Source organism: Mustelus asterias, chromosome 13, assembly GCF_964213995.1.
Source record: "Mustelus asterias chromosome 13, sMusAst1.hap1.1, whole genome shotgun sequence".
NCBI lineage: Eukaryota > Metazoa > Chordata > Chondrichthyes > Carcharhiniformes > Triakidae > Mustelus > Mustelus asterias.
Genome location: NC_135813.1, coordinates 86876502 through 86898672, shown reverse-complemented (window position 1 = coordinate 86898672; position 22171 = coordinate 86876502). Strand labels below are relative to the sequence as shown.

General features: G+C 40.4%; 1 protein-coding gene across 1 annotated transcript in view; it reads left to right on the top strand.

Moving 5' to 3' along the window:
• Positions 1–22171, top strand: part of zdhhc8b (zDHHC palmitoyltransferase 8b) — a 227535-nt gene that overhangs the window by 188467 nt on the left and 16897 nt on the right. Inside the window, exons 2-4 of the mRNA XM_078227194.1 lie at positions 9168–9289; positions 18763–18920; positions 19602–19774. Coding sequence (XP_078083320.1) covers positions 9168–9289; positions 18763–18920; positions 19602–19774 — 453 coding nt within the window. The remainder of the gene's footprint in view (positions 1–9167; positions 9290–18762; positions 18921–19601; positions 19775–22171) is intronic.

The window sequence follows — 22171 nt, the reverse complement described above, 5'->3', positions numbered from 1 at the left end:
TAGAGCCTTGGCCTTTTTCAGATGTTGACCATGAGATATTGCTATTTCAGATTTTTAAATTACTTCCTTGAAGGCAGGGACATTCAAACTTTTTATTTCTGTGGATCACATGGGTGCACCGCAATAAAGCCTTGGAAGAGGCCACATATCTTCAATCCATGTTCCCCTTTATTTGCACTTGGTGTTCTCATCTGTTTTGTATCCACCAGTTGGGCAACAAAATAACAGCCCTTCTGAAGCCTCTGGGGGTGAATGGATAAGCAAACGCATCACTGAAGCACGTACTGCCTGATTATTTGAATTTCTGGGATCAGTCCTGAAGTTTGGAGTCTCCTGCTTTAAGGCACCCTGATGGGTGGGGAGTTTAACGAGCAAAGGCTAGTCCAAAATATCACCACTATTTCTTATTGGGACGACATCTGTTGTGCTTTGCATTGTATTTGATCTGGTGAATCATTCAGACCTCAGCAACACAGACAGATGTTTTGGCAGATGAATGAAAAGAGCCAATCTGGGATACATTACATGGGACGTGTAGCCAGCTGTTGTGGTTCAAAATGTTTTTCTAATTCTTTGCTTTGTGAAAAAAAAACTGATACAAAGATATTATTAGTCATCATTGATTCCATCATCTGTAATTAATGTTTGGGTGCTTTTTGAAAACTAGTTTGTTTTTACAATGACTGGTAGAAATCTTTTGGTGAAGATCTCAGTTAAGGATTCATAGAATCAAACTGTCTGTAAGAAGACCATTCATAGCCCTGCAAAATTTGCTCCTTCAAGTATTTATCCAGATCCCTTATGAAGCTTCTTGTTGAATCTCTTTCCACCACCTCATCCAATACGCTTCTAAAATGTAACCTTATTGCAATTGTGTCTGCTGTTTCTAGCTGTTACAGAAATTCCCACCTTAAGATGCGGGTACTCCTCTTCTCTCCAATCATGTCTTCCTTCATCTCCGCTCAATTATTTATTCATTCTTTTTACCTACCCAGAATCTGTTGCTGTTTCAGTTCCCCTCGCCCACTCCCAGGATAGGGCAGCATTCTGTCTCCCTCCTCGACACATGTCGCCCCAAGCCAAGAAGGTGCCTTTCCAGTTCCTCACTGCCTACCTCCCCAAGTGCAGTAAAATGGAAAGATTAATTTATCTTGTTTGCATCAAGATCTTGGATTGAACATTCTGAATTCACAACAGTTTGTGTCCAAAGAAATTAATTTTAAAAAAAACATTGAGATGACAAAAGACTTGAACTGAATATTCAACTTAGAGTGGAGTTACTTGATTTTGCCTTGTAGATGAAAGCTTGCATTCTGTGGCATGTCCACCGATGCCCATGTTTATAAATTGGCTATTAGTAAATGGATTTGTTTTTTTTTCATTTGACGGAAAAGCTTTTTGTGCATTGGTCGGAACACTGGTTAACTGTGGAGGCTGGCGGTTACTCATTGAAAGACAGAGTTGCATTTCATTACTCCAGGATATTCCAAATCACTTTGCGGCCAGTGAAGTACTGTTGAAGTATAGTCACTGTTGGAAACACAGCAACCTATTTGCACACGTCAAACTCTCTCAAACAGCAGTGATACTGACAAGATAATCTCTCCCTAGGCTAATAGGTGTTGGTTGAGGGATAAATATTGGTCAACCCACCAGGGAGCACTCCTTTGTTCTTTAAATTATGCCATGAGATCATTTTACTTGCACCCGATGGGGCAGATGTAGTATTCCCTCGGTACTGCAAAGGAATGACACCCTAAATTTTGTGCTCAAGGCCCTGGAGAGGTTAAAGTGCAACCATTTAACTGCAAGGTGAGTGTGGTACCAGTTGAACCCCAGCAGACACCTATTGAATGTTGTGTCCAGGAGGCTTCCAAGTATCAAAGTGCTTGAATTATGGGGGCAGCAGAAAAGCTTAGCTGGAATCTAAAAAGTTGAGGCCAGGCTGGCTGCATTTTGCAGTGTCGAGGGTGAGGACAAAGACTACGTAGAATCAATAGAGCACCGAAGGAAGCCATTCAGCCCATCGTACCAGGATTTTTGAAAGACTTATCCAATTAGTTCCACTCTCAAAGCCCAGTGAATGTTTCCATTGTTGGACAAGATTTGTAGGTACTTTTTTTTTGTATTTGAGACACGATGGTTAGAAAATAGCTGACAGGCTGAACATCCATGACAGATATGAGAAACCCTATTTTAGATGTACAATGTCGGAATCTATAAATAAAGTGATGACTGTGCACCAGAGCACAGTATGTTTCCAATCATAGCACAAAATGCGAAGAAAGATTTTTTAAAAATCAATTCTGGGGTTGAACTTTCACTATAAATCAAGATTTATATGCAGGATTGTGTGACACTGTAAACAATACCAAAATATACATCGCCTTGCATTCATCATTGCATCTTCTTTAATTATCGCACCTTTAACAACAACTTCCTTTCATTGTTTTGAGATATCTAGTCTCCTGTCCTCCACATCCAAACATCTAGTCTCCTCTCCTGTCTTGATTAATAAGGGGATCAGGGGTTATGGGGAAAAGGCAGGAGAATGGGGATGAGAAAAATATCAGCCATGATTGAATGGCGGAGCAGACTCGATGGGCCGAGTGGCCTAATTCTGCTCCTATGTCTTATGGTCTACACATTTTACCATTGCTGGTTTCCTGCACTATGGGGCCTGATCTTTCTGTGGGGCCTTAATACAAATGCTTGTTAATTTTTGCTTCAGTAGAACCACCAGTTATATTCTCAATGGGCTGAGATACCCGAGAGCATTTCTCACTGGATAATATTTGCAAGGATTCATTTTTTTAAGATGTGCTCAGTTTGTCAGAAAGCACAGCACAGCGGAGTTAAATTTAGCATTTGGATAAAAAATGTCCCTGTGCATCTCACAGCTGATGTTATCTATAGCTGTAGCAAAGGAAGTAAGCTAGGCCATGAATTAATAAAAGAATAATGAATGTTTGAAATCTTGCATTTTCAGTGTAATTTTCTCATGATACCATGAAGTGAGTAGAGAAGTTCAGATTGTTTTGCAAGCAGAGGAGGTTAAGAGGTGGTTTAATAGAGGTGTCAAAGTTAGGAAGGGTTTTGATAAAGTACATAGGAAGAAATGGCTTGCACTGGCAGGAGAATCAGTCACCGAAAGAGACAGTAATTAGGTAATTTGCAAAAGAACTAGAGGGGACATGGTGCCGGGAAGTTGGTGCAGATTGCAGCAAGTTGTTATCATCTGGAATGTGCTTGCTGGGAGGATGGTGGATGCAAATTCTAAGGAATTGAAGTGGAAATGGAAAAAGAGCTGGTACGTGAGACTAACTTAATAGATCTTTCAAAGAGCTGATAAAGGCACAATGGGCCTCCTTTTGTGCTGCATCATTCTGCAATTCTTCAAATTTCTGGGCAACCATAGAAGGTTGACAACTTTAAGGCCGGTTATTCCTGCTCTGCTACTGGAACCATCATTTTTGAGGTGGGCAGGTGATATTGCATCCCAGCTAATATCTTTTTATTCATTCGTGGAACATGGGCGTCACTGCTATAATAATGCAGCATTATTGCCCATCCCTGATTGCCCATCAAATGAGGCCATTAAAAGTCAGCCATGTTGCTATAGATCTGGAGTCACGTGTAGGCCAGACCAGGTAAGGATGAAGATTTCATAGAATCCCTACAGTGCAGAAGGAGGCCATTTGGCCTATCGAGTCTAAACTGACTCTCCTACAGAGCATCTTACCTAGGCCCATCCCCTGCCCTATCCCCGTAACCTACACATTTATCTCGCTAATCCCCATAATCTACACGTCTTGGGACACACAGGGACAATTTAGCATGGCCAATCCACCTAACCTGCATATCTTTGGACTGTGGGAGGAAACTGGAGCACCCGGAGGAATTCCACGTAGAGACAGGAGAACATGCAAACTCCACACAGACAGTCACCCTAGGCTGAAATCAAACCCAGGTCCCTGGCGCTGTGAGGCGGTGGCGGTGCTAACCACTGTGCCACCATGCTGCCCACATTTCTTTCTCTAAAGGACGTTAGTACATCAGGCGGATTTTTAGAACAATCGACGATGATTTTAAATGCTTTTAATTCCAGATGCTTTTTACTTACTGCAGTGGGATTTGAACCTGGTTTCCTAGAGCATTACCTGGATCTCTGGATTACTAGTCCAGTGACAATACGACTATGCCACCGTATCCTCATGGTGGTACTGTACTATGATGCTGTTTTATTTATCAGGGCAGTAACGTAGTAGTCAAGGTCGGCTCACATCCCGGCAGTCATGAGTTCAAATCCCATCATGCTGAAACGGAACTCAACAAATCTGATAGTTTATCAGGGAAACTAAGGAAACATGACCATGAATAATGTTGGAGCAATCAGGCCTCGACATTCAATTTGGGATACACTTCTCTGCTCCTTAATCTTTGATACCTACCTGAGTAGGCAGTGGCTTTGTTTAACAGTGACACCTCTGACAATGCAGCACTCCCTCATTAAGATGCTGCGGTATGAACCTAGATTACGTGCTCGATCCTGGAAGAGAGCATCTCCATTATATCATCATTCAAAGTGTTATGTTGATTTTGATATATATCATGAGCAATACCTAAACTTTTGCAAATATTAATTTTTCTGTGTACCTTTAGAAAATATTGTTACTCAAGATAAGGGCTTCTGTCAGCTTCCCTCAATTTGTACCTGCATTCACTGTGTTGAGATATGACTATTGACAATGTGATGATTCAGTTTTTTCAGAGCTGTCGGTAGCCACTATTAACTAGATTCTCAATGCCATTGGTGTTCAATAATTACATTAAAATAATTGGAAAGGATTTTTACTTTATTCATTCATGGGACATGGGCGTCGCTGGCTGGCCAGCATTTATTGCCCATCCCTAGTTGCCCTTGAAGGGCAATTGAGAATCAACCACATTGCTGTGGCTCTGGAGTCACATGTTGGCCGCATCAGTTAAGGATGGCCGCTTTCCTTCCCTAAAGGACATTAGGGAACCAGATGGGTTTTTCCGACAATCAACAATTGTTTCATGGTCATCAGTAGATTCTTAATTCCTGATTTAAAAAAAAAATCGAATTCAAATTAGCTGAGTTTCTGGATTAATAGTCTAGTGATAATCCCACATTCCATCACTTCCCCAATTGCAATATACCAAGGTTTCTTACTGGCTGAAATCCATCTTCAAAAGCAACTAATACGACTCCTTTTAAGTTTGCACAGTTGATTATCATTAGTTTTGTCCTTTAATAGCACTTTACAAGATGGAATAGGAGAGAAGAGCAACTATTCCTTCTGGACTATAACATGCATAAATAGCAGGGATGTCCAAATTATAGTCTTTGTCATTTCTACCCTTGTCTTGATTATAGAACCTATAAAACCCATGCTACTCCTTCCGTCTATTTAATCATTGCTGTTTTGTGCCTCTGAAAGTTTGAAGAGAACAGTTTTTTTTGCTACGGTTGCTACATGTGAAAGTAAGTACTGCAGTAGACCGACAATATTAGCAGCTTAGAAATGTACAAATTAATCAAAATTAACCTTTACATGTGGTGCTTGAGAAGCCACAGAAATCACTTAAGACTAGGAAAGATATTAAGGATCGACACACTTGATGTATGGTGTACGTCAAAATGAATAAAATTATATTGTAATGCTCAATATAGGAAACATCTTGGAATGAATTTAAGTGGGTTGAGCTTTTTTTGTCTTCATTTGGGACATGGACAGGTTGTTGGTGATCTGGACACTTTAAAAACTTGAAGCTCTCGACCACTTCCACTTTGTCCCCGTTAATGTAGACAGGAACATGTCCTCCACTCCACTTCCTGAAGTCGATGACAATCTCCTTTGTTTTGTAGACATTGAGGCTACATTCATTCAGTGTCATTCCAATTCCACAGAAGTGCCAGTGGTTGAGATGCATTTTGGAGTTACATTTTTTTGCACAAACAGCTGTTGTCCAGATCTTGTTGCTAAGAATCCAGAACCCATGAATCCAGAGGTCACTTATGACATCTTGTAATGTTCTTTATAATTCAGGTTTCCATGGAACCACAGCAATTGTAAAATAATATGTTTATTCAATGTGAAGTATATTTGATGAAATATGAACATAGATGGTGTTGCTCCATAATGTATTATAGCTACTGAATATAATTGAAGAGAAAGTTCTGCTTTCAACATTGTTCACCAACAGCAACTTATAACGCATCTTTACAGTAACAAAACATCCCAAAGCACTTCAAAGGAGCATTACAGGATCACTGACTCTCCAACATACGCAGGCTCACCCCCTGCCCTATCCCCGTAACCCTATTTACCTTGCTAATCCCCCGACGTACATATGGCATACCAAGGGGGAGTTTACCATGGCCACTCCACCGAAGCTGCACATCTTTGGACTGTGGGAGGAAACCCACGCAGACACGGAGAGAACATGCAAACACCACACAAAAACAAAAATCACACAGAAGTTTTGCACTTTGCTCTTTCAGTTCATTTTAATCATTTTGTCCTTTCTCATTATATATTTTTTCTGCATATTATGCTGCGAAGTCATTGGTTTGACTGCTATCTCTGCCAGTTTGTAAGTGAAGAAAAAGATCCTAATAGTTAAATTGCAGACCCCATTCTGCAATGAAATGTGGACCTTTCCTCTTTCACCATGGAGTTTTTACTAAGCCAGCAGTGCCTTTGGCGAAAGTGATCTATTTTTAAAATGGCTTTTCAGTAAGCACACTGCACAAAGAAACCCTGCAATAAAGATACAGCCAACGACCGCAAGGAGAGTTATTGGACAGAGTTTGACACTGACTAACCTCTTGCGCAACAGTTGTGATATCTCCTTCAGTGGCTCAAAGAGGTAGATTTGAAGGAGCATCTTAAGGATGGAGAGGGATATAGAGAGGTTTCTCAAGTGTATTCCAGAGCTTAGGACAAAGGCAGTTGAAAGCACAACTGCCAGTGATGGAGTAATTAAAATTTAATTTTCATTCCCTGATGTTTGTTATTGCGTGTTTTATACTTGGAACCTAAATTTTATATTAGAATTGAAATGTATATGAAGAAATTCATGAGAATGGTACCAGGGATGAAGAGTTTTAGTTGTGAAGATGGATTGAAGAGAAAAGTGCTCTTGTTTTCCTGAGAGAAAAGAAGGCTGAGAGGAGATTTGATACAAGTATTCAAAATCATGAGCGATGTGGACAGAGCAGATGGGCAGAAAATGTTCATGAAAGAATCACAAACACAAGGGCACAGTAATTAGTCAAAGAAGCAATTGTGATATGAGAGAGAACTTTTTCACGGAGGAGGGTTAGGTCTGGAATGCTGAGCCTGAGTGTGGTGGGGACATGTTCAATGGAAGCATTCGAAAAGGGATTAGACTGCTTTCTGAAAAGGAAGAATGTGCAGAGTTACGGGGAGAAGATGGGGGAAACGTAGCAAATGGGAGCCATTCAATATGATCAATGTTGATCTATCTCAATGCCATACTCCCGCTCTTTCCCCACACCCCTTGACTCCTTTTAGAATCTAGAAATCTATTTCCTTAAATATTTTCAGTGACTTTGCTTCCACAATCTTTTGTGGTAGAGAATTCCACAGGTTCATCCCCTGAGTGAAGAAGTTTCTTCTAATCTTGGTCCTAATTGGACTCCATTGTATCCTGAGACTTGTTCTAGAAGCCTCCTTACTCCCTCCTCACCACTCACTATTCCATCTTGTTTTGTGTTGTCTGCAGACTTGGAAATATTACATTTGGTTACCTCATCCAAATCATTGATACATATTGTTAAATAGGTGGGGTCCAGGCACTGATCCCTACGGTACCCAACTAGTCACTGCCTGCCCCTCTGAAAAATAGCCATTTATTCCTATTCTCTGTTTTCTGTCTGCAAACTCCCAATTCTCAATCCATGACAACATATTATCCCCAATCCCATGTGCTTTAATTTTGCACATTAACCTCTTATGTGGAACTTTATCAAAAGCACTCTGAAAATCCAAATACACCATATCCAATGCTTCTCCCTTACCTATTCTGTTAGTTATGTCCTGAAAAAAACTCCAGTAGGTTTGTCAAACATGATTGCTCTTCTTAAATCCATGATGACCTTGTCTAATGCCATTAATGTTTTCTAAGTGTCCTATTATCACATCCTTTATATTAGACTTGAGTATCTGCCTACTACTGACTGGTCTGTCATTTTCTGTTTTCATTTTTGTAAAAGTAAGGTTAAATTTGCCAACCTCCATTCTTCCTGGACTGTTCTGGAATCTATAGGATTTTGGAAGATGACAACCAACATATCCACAAATTCCATGGCCACCACCTTTATCCTGCGATCTAGACTAACAGGCTCTGGGGATTAATTGGCTTTCGGTCCCATTTTTTAGTAACAATTTCCTTCAGTCGCTCCTCTTCACTAGACCCTTGGTTCCCTAGCATTTGTGGGAAGTTATTTCTGTCTTCCTCCGTGAAGACCGAACTGAAGTAGTTGATTAGTTGCTCTGCCATTTCCTTGTTCTCAGTTATAAACTCTCCCGTTTTGAACTGGAGGGGTTCTTTTGTCTTCATTTTTCTTGACTAATCTTTATCTTTTCACAACAATAGAACTCGGTAAGTTGTTCATTCGGAGAGCCGGTGCAGACACGATGGGCCAAATGTCCTTGTTCTACACCATATTGATTCTGTGATATAAAACTTAAACGTTGCTTATTCTTGTTCTTCAAAATATTGAAATAGTCGTGTAAGCGATGTATAGTATGTCAGAGCATTGACACAGATATTGCTGTGTCCAAAGGATTCATTAATTACATAATACCGATGATATGCAACTAATTAAAATTGCATTTTCCATTTAAAAACACAAGTTCTGATTCCTCATCAGGGTACCCATATATTTTGTTTTGTTGTTTCCTTCTCTCGCTGTTGTGGCAGAGGATGAGACTCATGTTGGTGTTAATAGTCCTCTTAATACCCTAACATTTGCTGGAGACTAGATGGTGAATGTTGCAGTGCTGTTCAGTCTCACTCTTCTCCCTTCCCTGTAGGATTACCTTATAGAAGTTAAGAAGAAACAGCATTGTTTGATTCATCTCCCAACCTGTATCATTTTCTGTTTCCAACAGGTGTCCTTGGCTAACAAAAGAAATCTCTCCAGCAATTCCAGTCTACAATGGCCTCATATTTCTGTTTGTTTTGGCAAACTTCAGCATGGCAACGTTTATGGATCCTGGAATATTTCCACGAGGTGTGTAAAGATTATACTACAACTACAGTTTGCATTGTTTAAGAGTGAAGTGCTGCTTATTGCATAACTCCTGAATTGCTGGTCATATTAATTTGCAAGAAACTTTGCTGATAACTCTGGCATAAACCAGCTCTCTAAACTCAAGTTTAGTTTATTTATTAATGTTACATGTGGGCTTACATTAACACTGCAAAGTGTAGTCCTCAAGTGAAGGTGCTAAATTTGGGGGAGGGCAAATTACAACAATATTAGGCAGGAACTGAAGAATGTTGATTGGAGGCAGATGTTTGAGGGCAGATCAGCATCTGGCATGTGGGAGGTGTTCAAATGTAAGTCGATAGGAATTCAAGACCGGCCCATTGCTTTAAGGATGAAGGATAAGTATAGCAAGTTTTGGGAACCTTGGATAACGAGAGATATTGTGAGCTGAGTCAAAGAGAAAAAGGAAGCATTTGTCAAGGCTGGGAGGCTGGGAAAACACGTAAAAAGTGTGGAATACAAGGAAAGTAGCAAGAAACTTGAGTAAGGAGGGCTAAAAGGGGTCACGAAAAGTCATAGGCCAGCAGAATTAAGGGAAATCCCAAGGCTTTTTATACATATATAAAGAGCAAGAGGGTAGCCAGGGAGAGGGTTAGCCCGCTCAAGGACAGGAGAGGGAATCTGTGTGGAGCCAGAGGAAATGGGCGAGGTATTAAATGAGTACTTTGCATCAGTATTCACCAAAGAGAAGGACTTGGTAGATGATGAGCCAGGGGAAGGGTGTGTAGATAGTTTGGGTCACGTTGCAATCAAAAAGGAGGAGGTATTGGGGTTCTTGAGATTTACATCCACTGCCCTACCCTCATCAATCATCTTCATCACTTCCTCGAAAAATTCGATCTAGTTCGTGAAACACGACCTCCCCTTCACAAAACCATCTTGCCTCTCACTCATACGTCCACTTATTTCCAAGTGGGAGTAAATCCTGTCTCGAAGAATCCTCCAATAATTTCCCTGCTACTTTCATAAGGCTCACCAGTCTGTAATTACCTGGATTATCCTTGCTACCCTCCTTAAACAAAGGAACAACATTGGCTATTCTTCAATTCTCTGGGACCTCCCCTGCAACCAATGAGAATACAAAGATTTCTGCCAAGGCCCCAGCAATTTCCTCCCTTGCCTCTCTCAGTATTCTTGGGTATATCCCATCAGGCCCTGGGGACTTATCTACCTTAATGCTTGGACAGAGTGGATAGTCAGAAGCTTTTTCTCAGGATGGAAGAGTCAATTACTAGGGGGCATAGGTTTAAGGTACGAGGGACAAGGTTTAAAGGAGATGTATGAGGCAAGTTGTTTACACAGAGGGCGGTGGGTGCCTGGAATCTGCAGCCGGGGGAGGTAGTGGAAGCAGATACAATAGTGACTTTTGAGTGGCGTCTTGACAAATACATGAATAGGATGGGAATAGAGGGATATGGTCCCCAGAAGGGTAAGGAGTTTTAGTTCAGTCGGGCAGCATGGTCGGTGCAGGTTTGGAGGGCCGAAGGGCCTGTTCCTGTGCTGTAATTTTCTTTGTCCTTTGTTCAGTTATAGTTTCAAATTCAATTACAAGCAATTAGCATTTACCAATCACGGTATAGTAATTATCTCTTTCCATTCAGTTATAGATTCAGGTTACATCATGCAGATGTTAAAACCAATCACAATCACAATAAGGCGTTCTATAAATATGTGAAGAGTAAAAGGATGAGACGTGAAGGAATAGGGCCCATAAAAGGTGAAGGCGGGAAAATCTGTACGGAACCAGTAGAAATGGCAGAGGTGCTTAATGAGTATTTTGCCTCGGTTTTCACAGAGGAGAAGGACATGGGTGGATGTACTGCGGGCTTGCGGTGGACTGAAAAGATTGAGTATGTGGAATTTAACAAAGAGGTTGTGCTGGAATCTTTGAATGGCATCAAGATAGATAAGTCGCCGGGTCCGGATGGGATGTACCCCAGGTTACTGTGGGAGGCGAAGGAAGAGATTGCAGAGCCTCTGGTGATGATCTTTGCGTCGTCGATGGAGACGGGGGAGGTGCCGGAGGATTGCGGGTGTGGTTCCTATTTTCAAGAAGGGGAATAGGGATAGCCCAGGAAATTACCGACCGGTGAGTCTAACTCAGTGGTTGGTAAGCTGATGGAGAAGATCCTGAGGGACAAAATTTATGAGCATTTAGAGAGGTTTAGTATGCTCAAGAATACTCAGCATGGCTTTGTCAAAGGCAGATCGTGCCTTACGAGCCTGGTGGAGTTCTTTGAAAATGTGACTAAACACATTGACGAAGGGAAAGCGGTAGATGTGGTTTATATGGATTTTAGCAAGGCGTTCGATAAGGTCCCCCATGCAAGGCTTCTCGAAAATGTGAGAGGGCATGGGATCCAAGGGGCTGCTGCCCTGTGGATCCAGAACTGGCTTGCCCAAAGGAGGCAGAGAGTGTGTATAGATGGGTCTTTTTCTAAATGGAGGTTGGTCACCAGTGGTGTGCTCCAGGGATCTGTTCTGGGACCCTTGCTGTTTGTCATTTTCATAAATGACCTGGATGAGGAAGTGGAGGGATGGGTTGGTAAGTTTGCCGACAACACGAAGGTTGGTGGGGTTGTGGATAGTCTGGAGGGATGTCAGAAGTTACAGAGGGACATAGATAGGATGCAAGACTGGGCGGAGAAGTGGCAGATGGACTTCAACCCAGATAAATGCGTAGTGGTCCATTTTGGCAGGTCAAATGGGATGAAGGAGTACAATATAAAGGGAAAGACTCTTGGTACTGTAGAGGATCAGAAGGACCTTGGGGTCCGGGTCCATAGGACTCTAAAATCGGCCCCGCAGGTGGAGGAGGTGGTTAAGAAGGCGTATGGTGTGCTGGCCTTTATCAATCGAGGGATTGAGTTTAGGAGTCCGGGGATAATGATGCAGCTATATAAGACCCTCGTCAGACCCCACTTGGAGTACTGTGCTCAGTTCTGGTCGCCTCATTACAGGAAGAATGTGGAAAAGATTGAAAGGGTGCAGAGGAGATTTACAAGGATGTTGCCTGGATTGAGTGGCATGCCTTATGAGGATAGGCTGAGAGAGCTCGGTCTTTTCTCCTTGGAGAGACGTAGGATGAGAGGAGACCGAATAGAGGTATACAAGATGTTGAGAGGCATAGATCGGGTGGACTCTCAGAGGCTTTTTCCCAGGGTGGAAATGTCTGCTACGAGAGGACACAGGTTTAAGGTGCTGGGGTGTAGGTACAGGGGAAATGTTAGGGGGAAGTTTTTCACAGAGGGTGGTGGGCGAGTGGAATCGGCTGTGGTGGTGGAGGCAAACTCAATAGGGTCTTTTAAGAGACTCCTGGATGAGTACATGGGACTTAATAGGATGGAGGGTTATAGGTAGGCCTAAAAGGTAGGGATATGTTTGGCACAGCTTGTGGGGCTGAAGGGCCTGTTTTGTGCTGTAGTTTTTCTATGTTTCTATGTCTCTAATCATAATCTTGCTTAATTATAATATCCAATCGGTGTGAGGTTTTTAATTACATCAAATTGGGTATTGTTTCAACTATCTTTAAATATCCCAGCTATGTCTGAATGTTAGAACACAAATCAACCCAACATCTGCCTTAATGGTCTTTCCCCAGGCTGAGACGACTTTATCTTCCCCGCTTCTAATCTGGAAGGACAGTCCTAAACACAAATCACCTTAACGTCTGTCTTAATGGCCTTTCCGCAGGCTTCTTCCCACCTTCTCATCTGAACGGACAGTCTGTGTGAAGCAGCTTGTTAGATGTGTGTGTGTGTGTGTGTGTGTGTCTGTAGGATGTGTGTGTATATTTTTAAAAATCCTTTCACTGGCCATAGTTACTGAATATGATATGGCCACTATTCACTTCCATAATTATTAGTATGGGTGTTAGTCCCCCTCATCAAGTAGTTGAGATGAACTTTGAGCACCATCTTCAATATGTGCTGAAGTCACCCAAATCACATTATTAACTGTTCCCTGAAAATGTTAGCCATTAACTGGAAAGCAAAGTGGCCTTAGTCACAGCATTACTGCCCCGATGGCTTGTTCCTTTCATTTTTTTAATTAGAACTTGTAATTTGTCAAGCAAATTGGATTGCTGTTAAGTTTTAACTTTCTTTTAAATTTGGTGCTAGTTATTGGCAGGACTGCAAATGCCTTAGTTCAATTCAGCTGTTGTCTAGCCTGTGAAGAGGCAATATAGCTTACTGTTATCATCTTGAATTTGCCTATTGCTCTAGATTTGAATTTCCTGTGTTCTGCCCCTGACTGGCCAAATGTTTTGCCATTATTGAAACATAGCCAGTTGTTTTCAAAATGCCGTGTCTTGGATCGAGAAGGCTTATGTTTCTGCTTGTCTCCTTCCACCCCCTCCCCTCCCATATTATTATTACCAGCCGGCAAGCCTAATCATCCATCTTGGAATCAGCTGCCAAGGAATGTGCAAGAGGAATTTTGGATAATGTGCCAATAGATGTCATTAAAAGCCGCTGCATTTTTTTAAACCAATTACATGGAATGTTTCATTAATGCTGTTGCCGTGTTCACAAACGTGTTGATTAGCAACACACTTGGGAAATTTGATCAATTTTACATCAAACATATTTTATGGCGACTTCTCAGTAAATATGAGTCAAAAAAGCCTGCCTGAAATTTTAATTTCTACATTAGACTTAGTAAGTCGCAACTAAATGCTAATATCCAGCCAGAGTGAGGGGCTTTATTTAAAATACAGATGTAAGTTGTGCATTTAAAGTAAAGATAATACTTATGATACTGTGAACACAGCACAAAATTAATTACTCAAACCCAATTTTCAAATAAAAGGTGACCTATAAATTATGATTTGATCAGACTGATGAAAGACTTGGAGAAGCATTCATCATGTCGTCTGTGCAATCTGTGGAATGGAATATTTGGCAAGAATGTTCTAGATGTTGGAAGCTCGGCAATTGCAGCAACATTAGTGAGAAAGACAGAAACGGGCAGGAATGAAAAGAGAGAGAGAGATTTGGAAATTGCATCTTGGCAGCCCGCCAAGGAAATCTGCTGATCCTACGATCTCCAATCCAATTTGGGTTATTGAGTATTGAATCATTTGGCTGTATTGCAAATAAGGATTTCTCGATGATTTTGAGGTGCAAAATATTTTGATTGATCGATTGCTGTTTTGCTAAAATAACTTGTACCTTTTACAAGTTGCTTTATCAGCCAGTTATCTGGTCAGTGGTCACATTAGTGTTAAGCTATTCAATCTTTAATTATTTGAACCATGAATGGTTTTGATGGAAAAAATGAGAACGTGTTTCCACTGCCAGAAAGGAGTAACCAGATGAACAAAAAGATAAAGTAATTTGGCAAAAGAACCCAAGGGTACACAAAGCAAATGAAAATATACACAGTAAGATGTAATGACCTGGAATGCACTGTCTGAAAGAGTGGTAGCAGCAGATTCAGTAGGAACTTCCTGATAGGAATTGGATAAATATTTATAAGGGAGAAAATTGGAGGACTATAGAGAGAGAGAGAGCAGGGGAGTAGAATTATTTTGGAAAGATTTTTTAAAGAACTGGTACAAGTATGAGTGTCAGCTCTGGCTTCGTGGCTGATGTACACACATTGGAGTTAGAAGATTGTGGCATAAATTCTGGCTGGCTGCTCCAGCACAGAACTGATAGTGTTGCACTGTTGAAGATGCTGTCTTTCAGATGAGACATTAAACCCTATCTGCCTACACACGCATACACACACGCACCGTGCTATTGTCACACGTACCAAACAGCTGGCTGGTTTCAATGGACTGGCCACGGCCCTGCTTGGCCAAATTCCACAGATGGGGCGTTAGTGCAAGCATTTTTGTTTCTAAGTTTAGTTAAACAATTTGCCTTTTTAAAAAAAGAACTTGCATCTTACATAATTGTGTAAGTATCAGAGAATTGGATGACCATCCAAGTTATCCTGAGAAGTTAGATGAACAAAAGTAAGTTAGATGAGGAGTTAATTGAATGTTTTAGGGATAATTTCTTAGAACAGCATGTTTTGGTGCCAATCAGGGGCAGACTACATTAGACCTGGTATTGTGCAATGAGATGGGAGTAATTAATAGTCTCAAACTGAAGGTAAAATTCAATCATATTATAGTCACCGGGTAGCAGTGACCATAATATGATTGAATTTTATCTTCAGTTTGAGGGAGAGAGGAGTGGGTATGATGCTGCATTTTTAAACTTAAATAAGGACAATTATGAGGGCATGAAAGCTGAGCTGGCTAACATGTATTGGCAAATTAGATTAAAGGATAGATCAACAGAAATTTAGTGGCAAATATGTAAGTGTACAAAACAGATACATTCCAAAGAGTAAGAAAAAGTCTAACAGACGGACTCAACATCCATGGTTAACTAGAAAGGTTAAAGATAGTATCAAACTTACAGAAAAATTGTGCAAAGACAAGTGGCAGGTCAGAAGCTTGGGCAGAATATAAGGTAGTCATGATGTGGAGATGCTGGCGTTGGACTGGGGTAAATACAGTAAGAAGTGTAAATTGAGTCTGTGTCTTTATATGCCCTTTTTTTGTGAACAGAATTCCCACTCACCTGAAGAAGGGGCTTGGAGCTCCAAAAGCTTGTGTGGCTTTTGCTACCAACTAAACCTGTTGGACTTTAACCTGGTGTTGTTAAACTTCTTATAGAATATAAGGAACAGCAAAGGATGACAACAAGATTATTAAAGAGGGAATGAGGAGGGAGTGTGAGAGAAAGTTAGCTAGAAACATAAAGACAGATAGTAAGAATTTCTTCGAAATATGTAAAAATGAAAAGTGTTAACAAAATGATTGTTGGCCCTGTAGAAAGTGAGTCAGAGAATTGATAATGGAAATTGAGAAGATGGCAGATGAATTGAGCAGGTATTTTGCATCAGCCTTCACCTATAGAGAATACAAGTAACATCCCAGAAGCAGCTATGAACAGGAAATGGAAGGAGAGAGGAACTCTGGAAAATTAGTCACCAGAGAAGTGGTACAGAGTAAATTGTTGGAGCTGCAGGCTGACAAGAGCCTGGGTCCTGATGGACTTCTTCCTAAGATCTTAAAGGAAGTGTCTAGTCAGATAGTTGATACATTGGTTTTAATTTTCTTGAACTCCCTAGATTCAGAGAAGGTTCCATTAGATTGGAAGATAGCAAATGTAACTCCATTATTCAAAAAGGGAGAGAAAAAACAGGAAACTACAGGCCAGTTAGCTTAACAGGTGTCACAGGGAAAATGTTAGAAGCTATTATTAAGGAAGTTTTATACCAGGGCACTTGAATAAGCTCAAGATATTCAGGCAAAGCCAACGTGGTTTTATGGAGAAATCATGCTTAACCATCTTATTGGAATTCTTTGAGGAAGTAACGTGCTGTGGATAAAGTGGAACCGTTGTATATACTCTACCTAGATTTCCAGAAGGCATTTGATAAATTGCCACATCAAAGGTTATTGCAGGAAATAAAAGCTCATGTTATAAAGAACAACATTTTGGAATGGATAAAAGATTGGTTGGCTAACAGGAAGCTGAGAGCATGCATAAATGAGTCTTTTTCTTTGGAAAGATATATTGAGTGCTGTGCCTAAGGTATCAGTGCTGAGACCTTAACTGCTTACAATTTATATAAATAACCTGGATGAAGGGATGGATGCCAAATTTGCTGATGACCCAAAGATAGGTAGGAAAGTAAGTTGTGAAGAGGATGTAAGCAGACTACAAAAAATATAGATAGGTTAAGTGAGTGGGCAAAGATCAGGCAAATGGAGTATGAAGTGAGAAAATGTGAAATGGCCCATTTTGGTAGGAAGAATGAAAAAGAGGCATATTATCTAAATGGTGCCCGGGGATGGAAACGGAACATCCAGGGATATTCAATATTTAGGAAGGACAGACAAAAGCTAAAAGGCAGTGGAGTTGCATTGCTGGTTAAAGAGGAAATTAACACAATGAGGAAAGATATTGGGCACGATTCAACCAGATGGAAAGTGACATCGTTGATTCATAGACGAGGGTCTTGAATCTTAATAAAAGAGACTACACGGGTATGAGGCGTGAGTTGGCTCTGATAGTTAGGAAACATTACTTAAAAGGATGATGGTGGAAAGGCAATGGCAAACATTCAGAAAGTGCACTAACTGATTAAGCCACAAGTGCGACTTTTCCTGCGTATTAAAGGATGTGATGACAAGAAACTGGCGTTTGGCTGAATTTCTGCAGTTAACGTGCTTTATTCAGCGTGGTGCTGCTTGAAATTAACACCCATTTTCTCCTTTCAAGTGTCCCATTTTAATAAAGTTGCTGTGACTAATGCGCTTGCCTGATTTGGCTTTAGTGCGGCGGAACTAAATTAAAGATTGAGTTGAGTAATTATTTAGAAGCAGAATCACAGAGAAGACTAAAATTAGTTCAGAGCTTTGACCAAGGTTAAGTAGGGAATGTTCATTTCTCAGTAACTAAGTTTTTGTTGAAAGAGTCAAAGTGTGGTGGAAAGAAATATGATCAGACTGCCTGTTCAAGATAGAATACAGAGAAAATGTAATCTTTAAATCCAATAAGATCAGAGAATATCTGGAATTCCTTGGTTAAAAGAAATGGGAGAAGAGATTCTACAACAAAGTAACTACAATTTGAGTGAATTGTTTGAATCTGGCAGTTTTAAAATAATTCATGTAAATGTTTTCATTTTCATCAGTGGGGATCTTATCAAAACAATTCTAAGTCCCGAACGAACATGAAAACGGGAGAACATCCAACCTTTTTTTGGGTCACTTAAAAATTGAATCTTGCCACATTGTGAAAAAAATCTTGACAAACTTGAAATTTGCCAGTAGGGGGAGTGGGTGGGGCCTGAATAGTCCAAAAGCCGGCTGATAGCAACAGAGGGCGCAATTGCGCATGTGCAGGTTTCTGTGCTCTGAGTGTGCAAACAGCTGTCAGTGTCTCTCCTGCCACCAGCTGGCCTCTATGGCTTAAACCTGGCCCCTGCTACCATGGGGCCCCGTGGCCGCTCACATCCCCGTCCCATCCCAGGCTCGCTACTTGCAATCAAATTTGTTTTAAAATAAATTTAAATATTTTAAAATCAGCCTTGCACCCTTTTTGGACATGATGTTGATCACGTCGGATATCTGTGTTGGTAAGATCTCTACTGCGATCATATCGAGAAGGTAAGATTGCGGCCTTCGAGTTAAAATGGTGAAATCATCATGTCAAGGTGTCTCACCAATAATGCAAAGGATTCACAAATGTATTTTACTGAACTGAAGCTTCATGTCACAATTTACCACCCCTTATGTTTTTGGTATAGTTTTATAATCATCCCAGAACACACAATCCTGCTGTGTGAAATCTGAACAATGGAGAGAATCGCTTTCAAATTTTAACAGTTTCTATTTGATACAAGTAATTGATTTCTTTCAGCTAATGAAGATGAGGATAAGGATGATGATTTTAGAGCACCACTCTACAAGAACGTGGAAATCAAAGGAATCCAAGTACGGATGAAGTGGTGTGCAACATGTCATTTTTATAGGCCACCACGATGCTCCCATTGCAGTGTGTGTGATAACTGTGTTGAGGTAAGCAATGCTGTTATTACGGTTGCTATTTAACTTGTTGCTGCCGTGAGAGTACACTGGACATTTTTTTTTTGTTCATTTACCTCATCCATTTTTTTAACCTTCTCCTGAAGATATTTCTTTTAACATGACTCCATGAATGCTGGGAACTTTCCATTAACTTGCCCAAGTAGTCAGAATTTGTGTGTGAATCTTGTTAGCAAGCACCAGTTCTGTTATTTTTGCCGTGACAATTGAACCTGAAACTCTTTACTGAAGGCGTACACATTCACTTCCCTTGGAGGTTTCTGAGTAGTGATCAGAAATTGGAACAATAGACTATTTGCCGCCCCACCCCAAACTTCTGTCGCTGAGGCCAATTGTCTAACCCCAAAAACTACCTTGGTTTTGATCAACTCACTCCGCACAGACTGAAATTGAATGTAGAACCTTTGTGGACTGTTCAGCTCAAAAAGATAAAAGCAATTTACTGCGGAATCTGAAACAAAAACAGAAAATGCTGGAAAATCTCAGTAGGTCTGACAGTATCTGTGGAGAGAGAATACAGCTAACATATTGAGTCTGGATGACCAGAGTTGTTCTTGATACTTAATACAAAAGACACACTGTTCAATTTTGACTGCTGCATAGTTTAAAATAAAATTACCATTTTTTTGTCTCGGTTCATTGTTTTATTTTTAGGACTTTGATCATCATTGTCCGTGGGTGAACAACTGCATAGGGCGAAGAAACTACCGCTACTTCTTCCTCTTCCTCCTCTCCCTCAGCGCACACATGATTGGTGTATTTGCATTTGGACTGATTTATGTTTTAAAACACATTGAAAAGCTTGATGCCCCTCACACTGCCATCACGTATCCTTTGCTGTATTACTGCATAATTCTTTATTGAGAAGCCATTTGACGTCTATTGTAAGTTTGAGAATAAACCTGTGTTCTCTGCCCATCAAACGGATAGATAAACAACAACGTGCATTAATATATCACCTTTAAAATTATTTTAAACATCCAAAGGTATCTTGCAGGAGCATTATCAGACAGAATTCGACGCCAAAGATTAGGAGCTATTCGGACAGGTGACCAAAAACTTGGTCAAAGAGATGTCTTAAACATTCAAGCCTCTTGTATTCTTTAAACGACTGAGATTTTCAGATTTGCTTGACGTCACAGAATGTCACAGATATTTCTAAACAACTTCATTGGATTTGAGTAAAAGAATTTGCAAATTTAATATTAAATGTGCTTTAAAACAATTTCTAAAACAAAATACTCTGAATAATGGAAATCTGAAATATAAACAGAAAATGTTGGGAATGTTTAGATCATGATGTCGAGATGCCGGCATTGGACTGGGGTTAGATCAGGCAGCATCCATGGAAAGAGAGAGAGTTAATGTTTCACTTGCATCCAAACAGGAAAACATGAGTGTAACACATTTTAAGCAAATTCAGAGGCAGGAATTGCCACTGTGAGATGAAGGATGATGGCTGATTTGCATAAACATCCGTTTCAAGGGTGAATTTAAGTGCTTGACATGGACTTGTGTGTTAGGATTGATTTTGGTCTAACTTCTATTTCTGTTGCAGCCGAATCTACAATTGCATCAAATGATCAGCACTGTTCCTAGGAAACTGATCACCTTTATTAGTTTCTTGAGTGAAACTTTGTTGTTGTGCCTAGTCATTAAACAAGTAAACTTCTGAGATGATCTTTTGAAGTGTTTTTGGTTAATTTTCATTAACTCTAAACCCTGTTTGTCATAGAGGATTCAATTATTCAAAATAATTAATGAAACGTCAATCAGTGGACTATGTCTTATTTGCTTTTAATTCTAATTTAAAAATGTTGCCAAATATAAAGTTTCACAATGTCAATTTCATTTTTAACTTGTGGTAGCCTGACAAAACACGGCAACTGGAAAAGGGTGCAATATGATGCATAGAACATGGCCTTGATTTGACTTTTAAAGAACTTTTTTTAACCAATTGCTCCCCACTGTAATTACATTGTTCGTGTTCCTGAGCCTGCATTCTATTGCCCTTGGGATGCATGTGTTGGTTACCGACTATTTGTGGCTTAATATAGCACCGCAATGGATCAGAATTTTTTACTCCATCCTAAAGTTACAAAGCCAGTGCCCAGAGTGGACCGAGGATCAGGATTTAGCCCTGACCCTAAATTCCTGTTGAATAATCTTGGAGTATCCTTGGCTCAGGAGGTCACCTATTCCATCATTCTATAAGCATAGCTTCTACAGTGCTTTTTGCAGGCAACTTAAAATAGTCAAAATCTATTCAGCTGTTTGTCATCTAACAAAGAATTGAATAAGATGTGAGTTTTTAAACCGTCTTAAGGTAATGAAGCATTAAGTGTGAAAAAGGAAAGCATATATTCAGGAATCATTTCCTCTTTATGCTAAGAGGCATCAAATTTCACAGTAATTCAGTATGTATGAAGAACTTGGAGCCATTGAAGAGAGAAGGTGCTGTATAATTGGATGTCTTTCTTATTCATTGTTATAACCAACTTACAAAATGTAAATCTCTTCAGAAGGACTGTAGATGCAACATGCTGTAGTTTTAGGGATGTTATTTTAATATTCTAGAACCCCTACAGTGCAGAAAGAGGCCACTTAGCCCTTCAAGCCTGCATCGATAACGATCCCATCCAAGCCCTATCCCCATAAGCCAATGTACTACCCTGCTACTCCCAGACACTAAGGGGCAATTTAGCATGGCCAATCAACCTAACCCGCACATCTTTGGAGATGTGGAGATCTTTTGAGATCTTTAGAGTTTCCTTTTATACATGGTGAGGGAGAGAGGAAGGCTTCTGTTTTATACAATGCATGTGGATTTCACCTGTATGATGATCAAAGATGAAAGAGGGGATTAAAAGGATAAGAGTAAGATATTTGTCAAAACAAGATGCATGTGCGTATCATACACCCATACGCACACGTTATCTTGGAAGTTATCTTGCCCCTTGAATAGAATAAAGAAAGACAGACTTGCATTTCTGTAGCACATTTCATGACCGTGGAATCTCCCAAAGCATGTTACAGCCATGAAGCACATCAAGTGTAGTCACTGTTGTAATGTAGAAAATACAGCAGCCGCAAACTCCCAGAAAACAGCAATTGCTAATGACCAGGCAGTCTGTTTCTGTGATGATACTTGGGGGGGATAAATATTGGCCATGACACTGGGCATAGCTCTCCTGCTCTTCTTCATAATAGTGCTTGACCGGGGT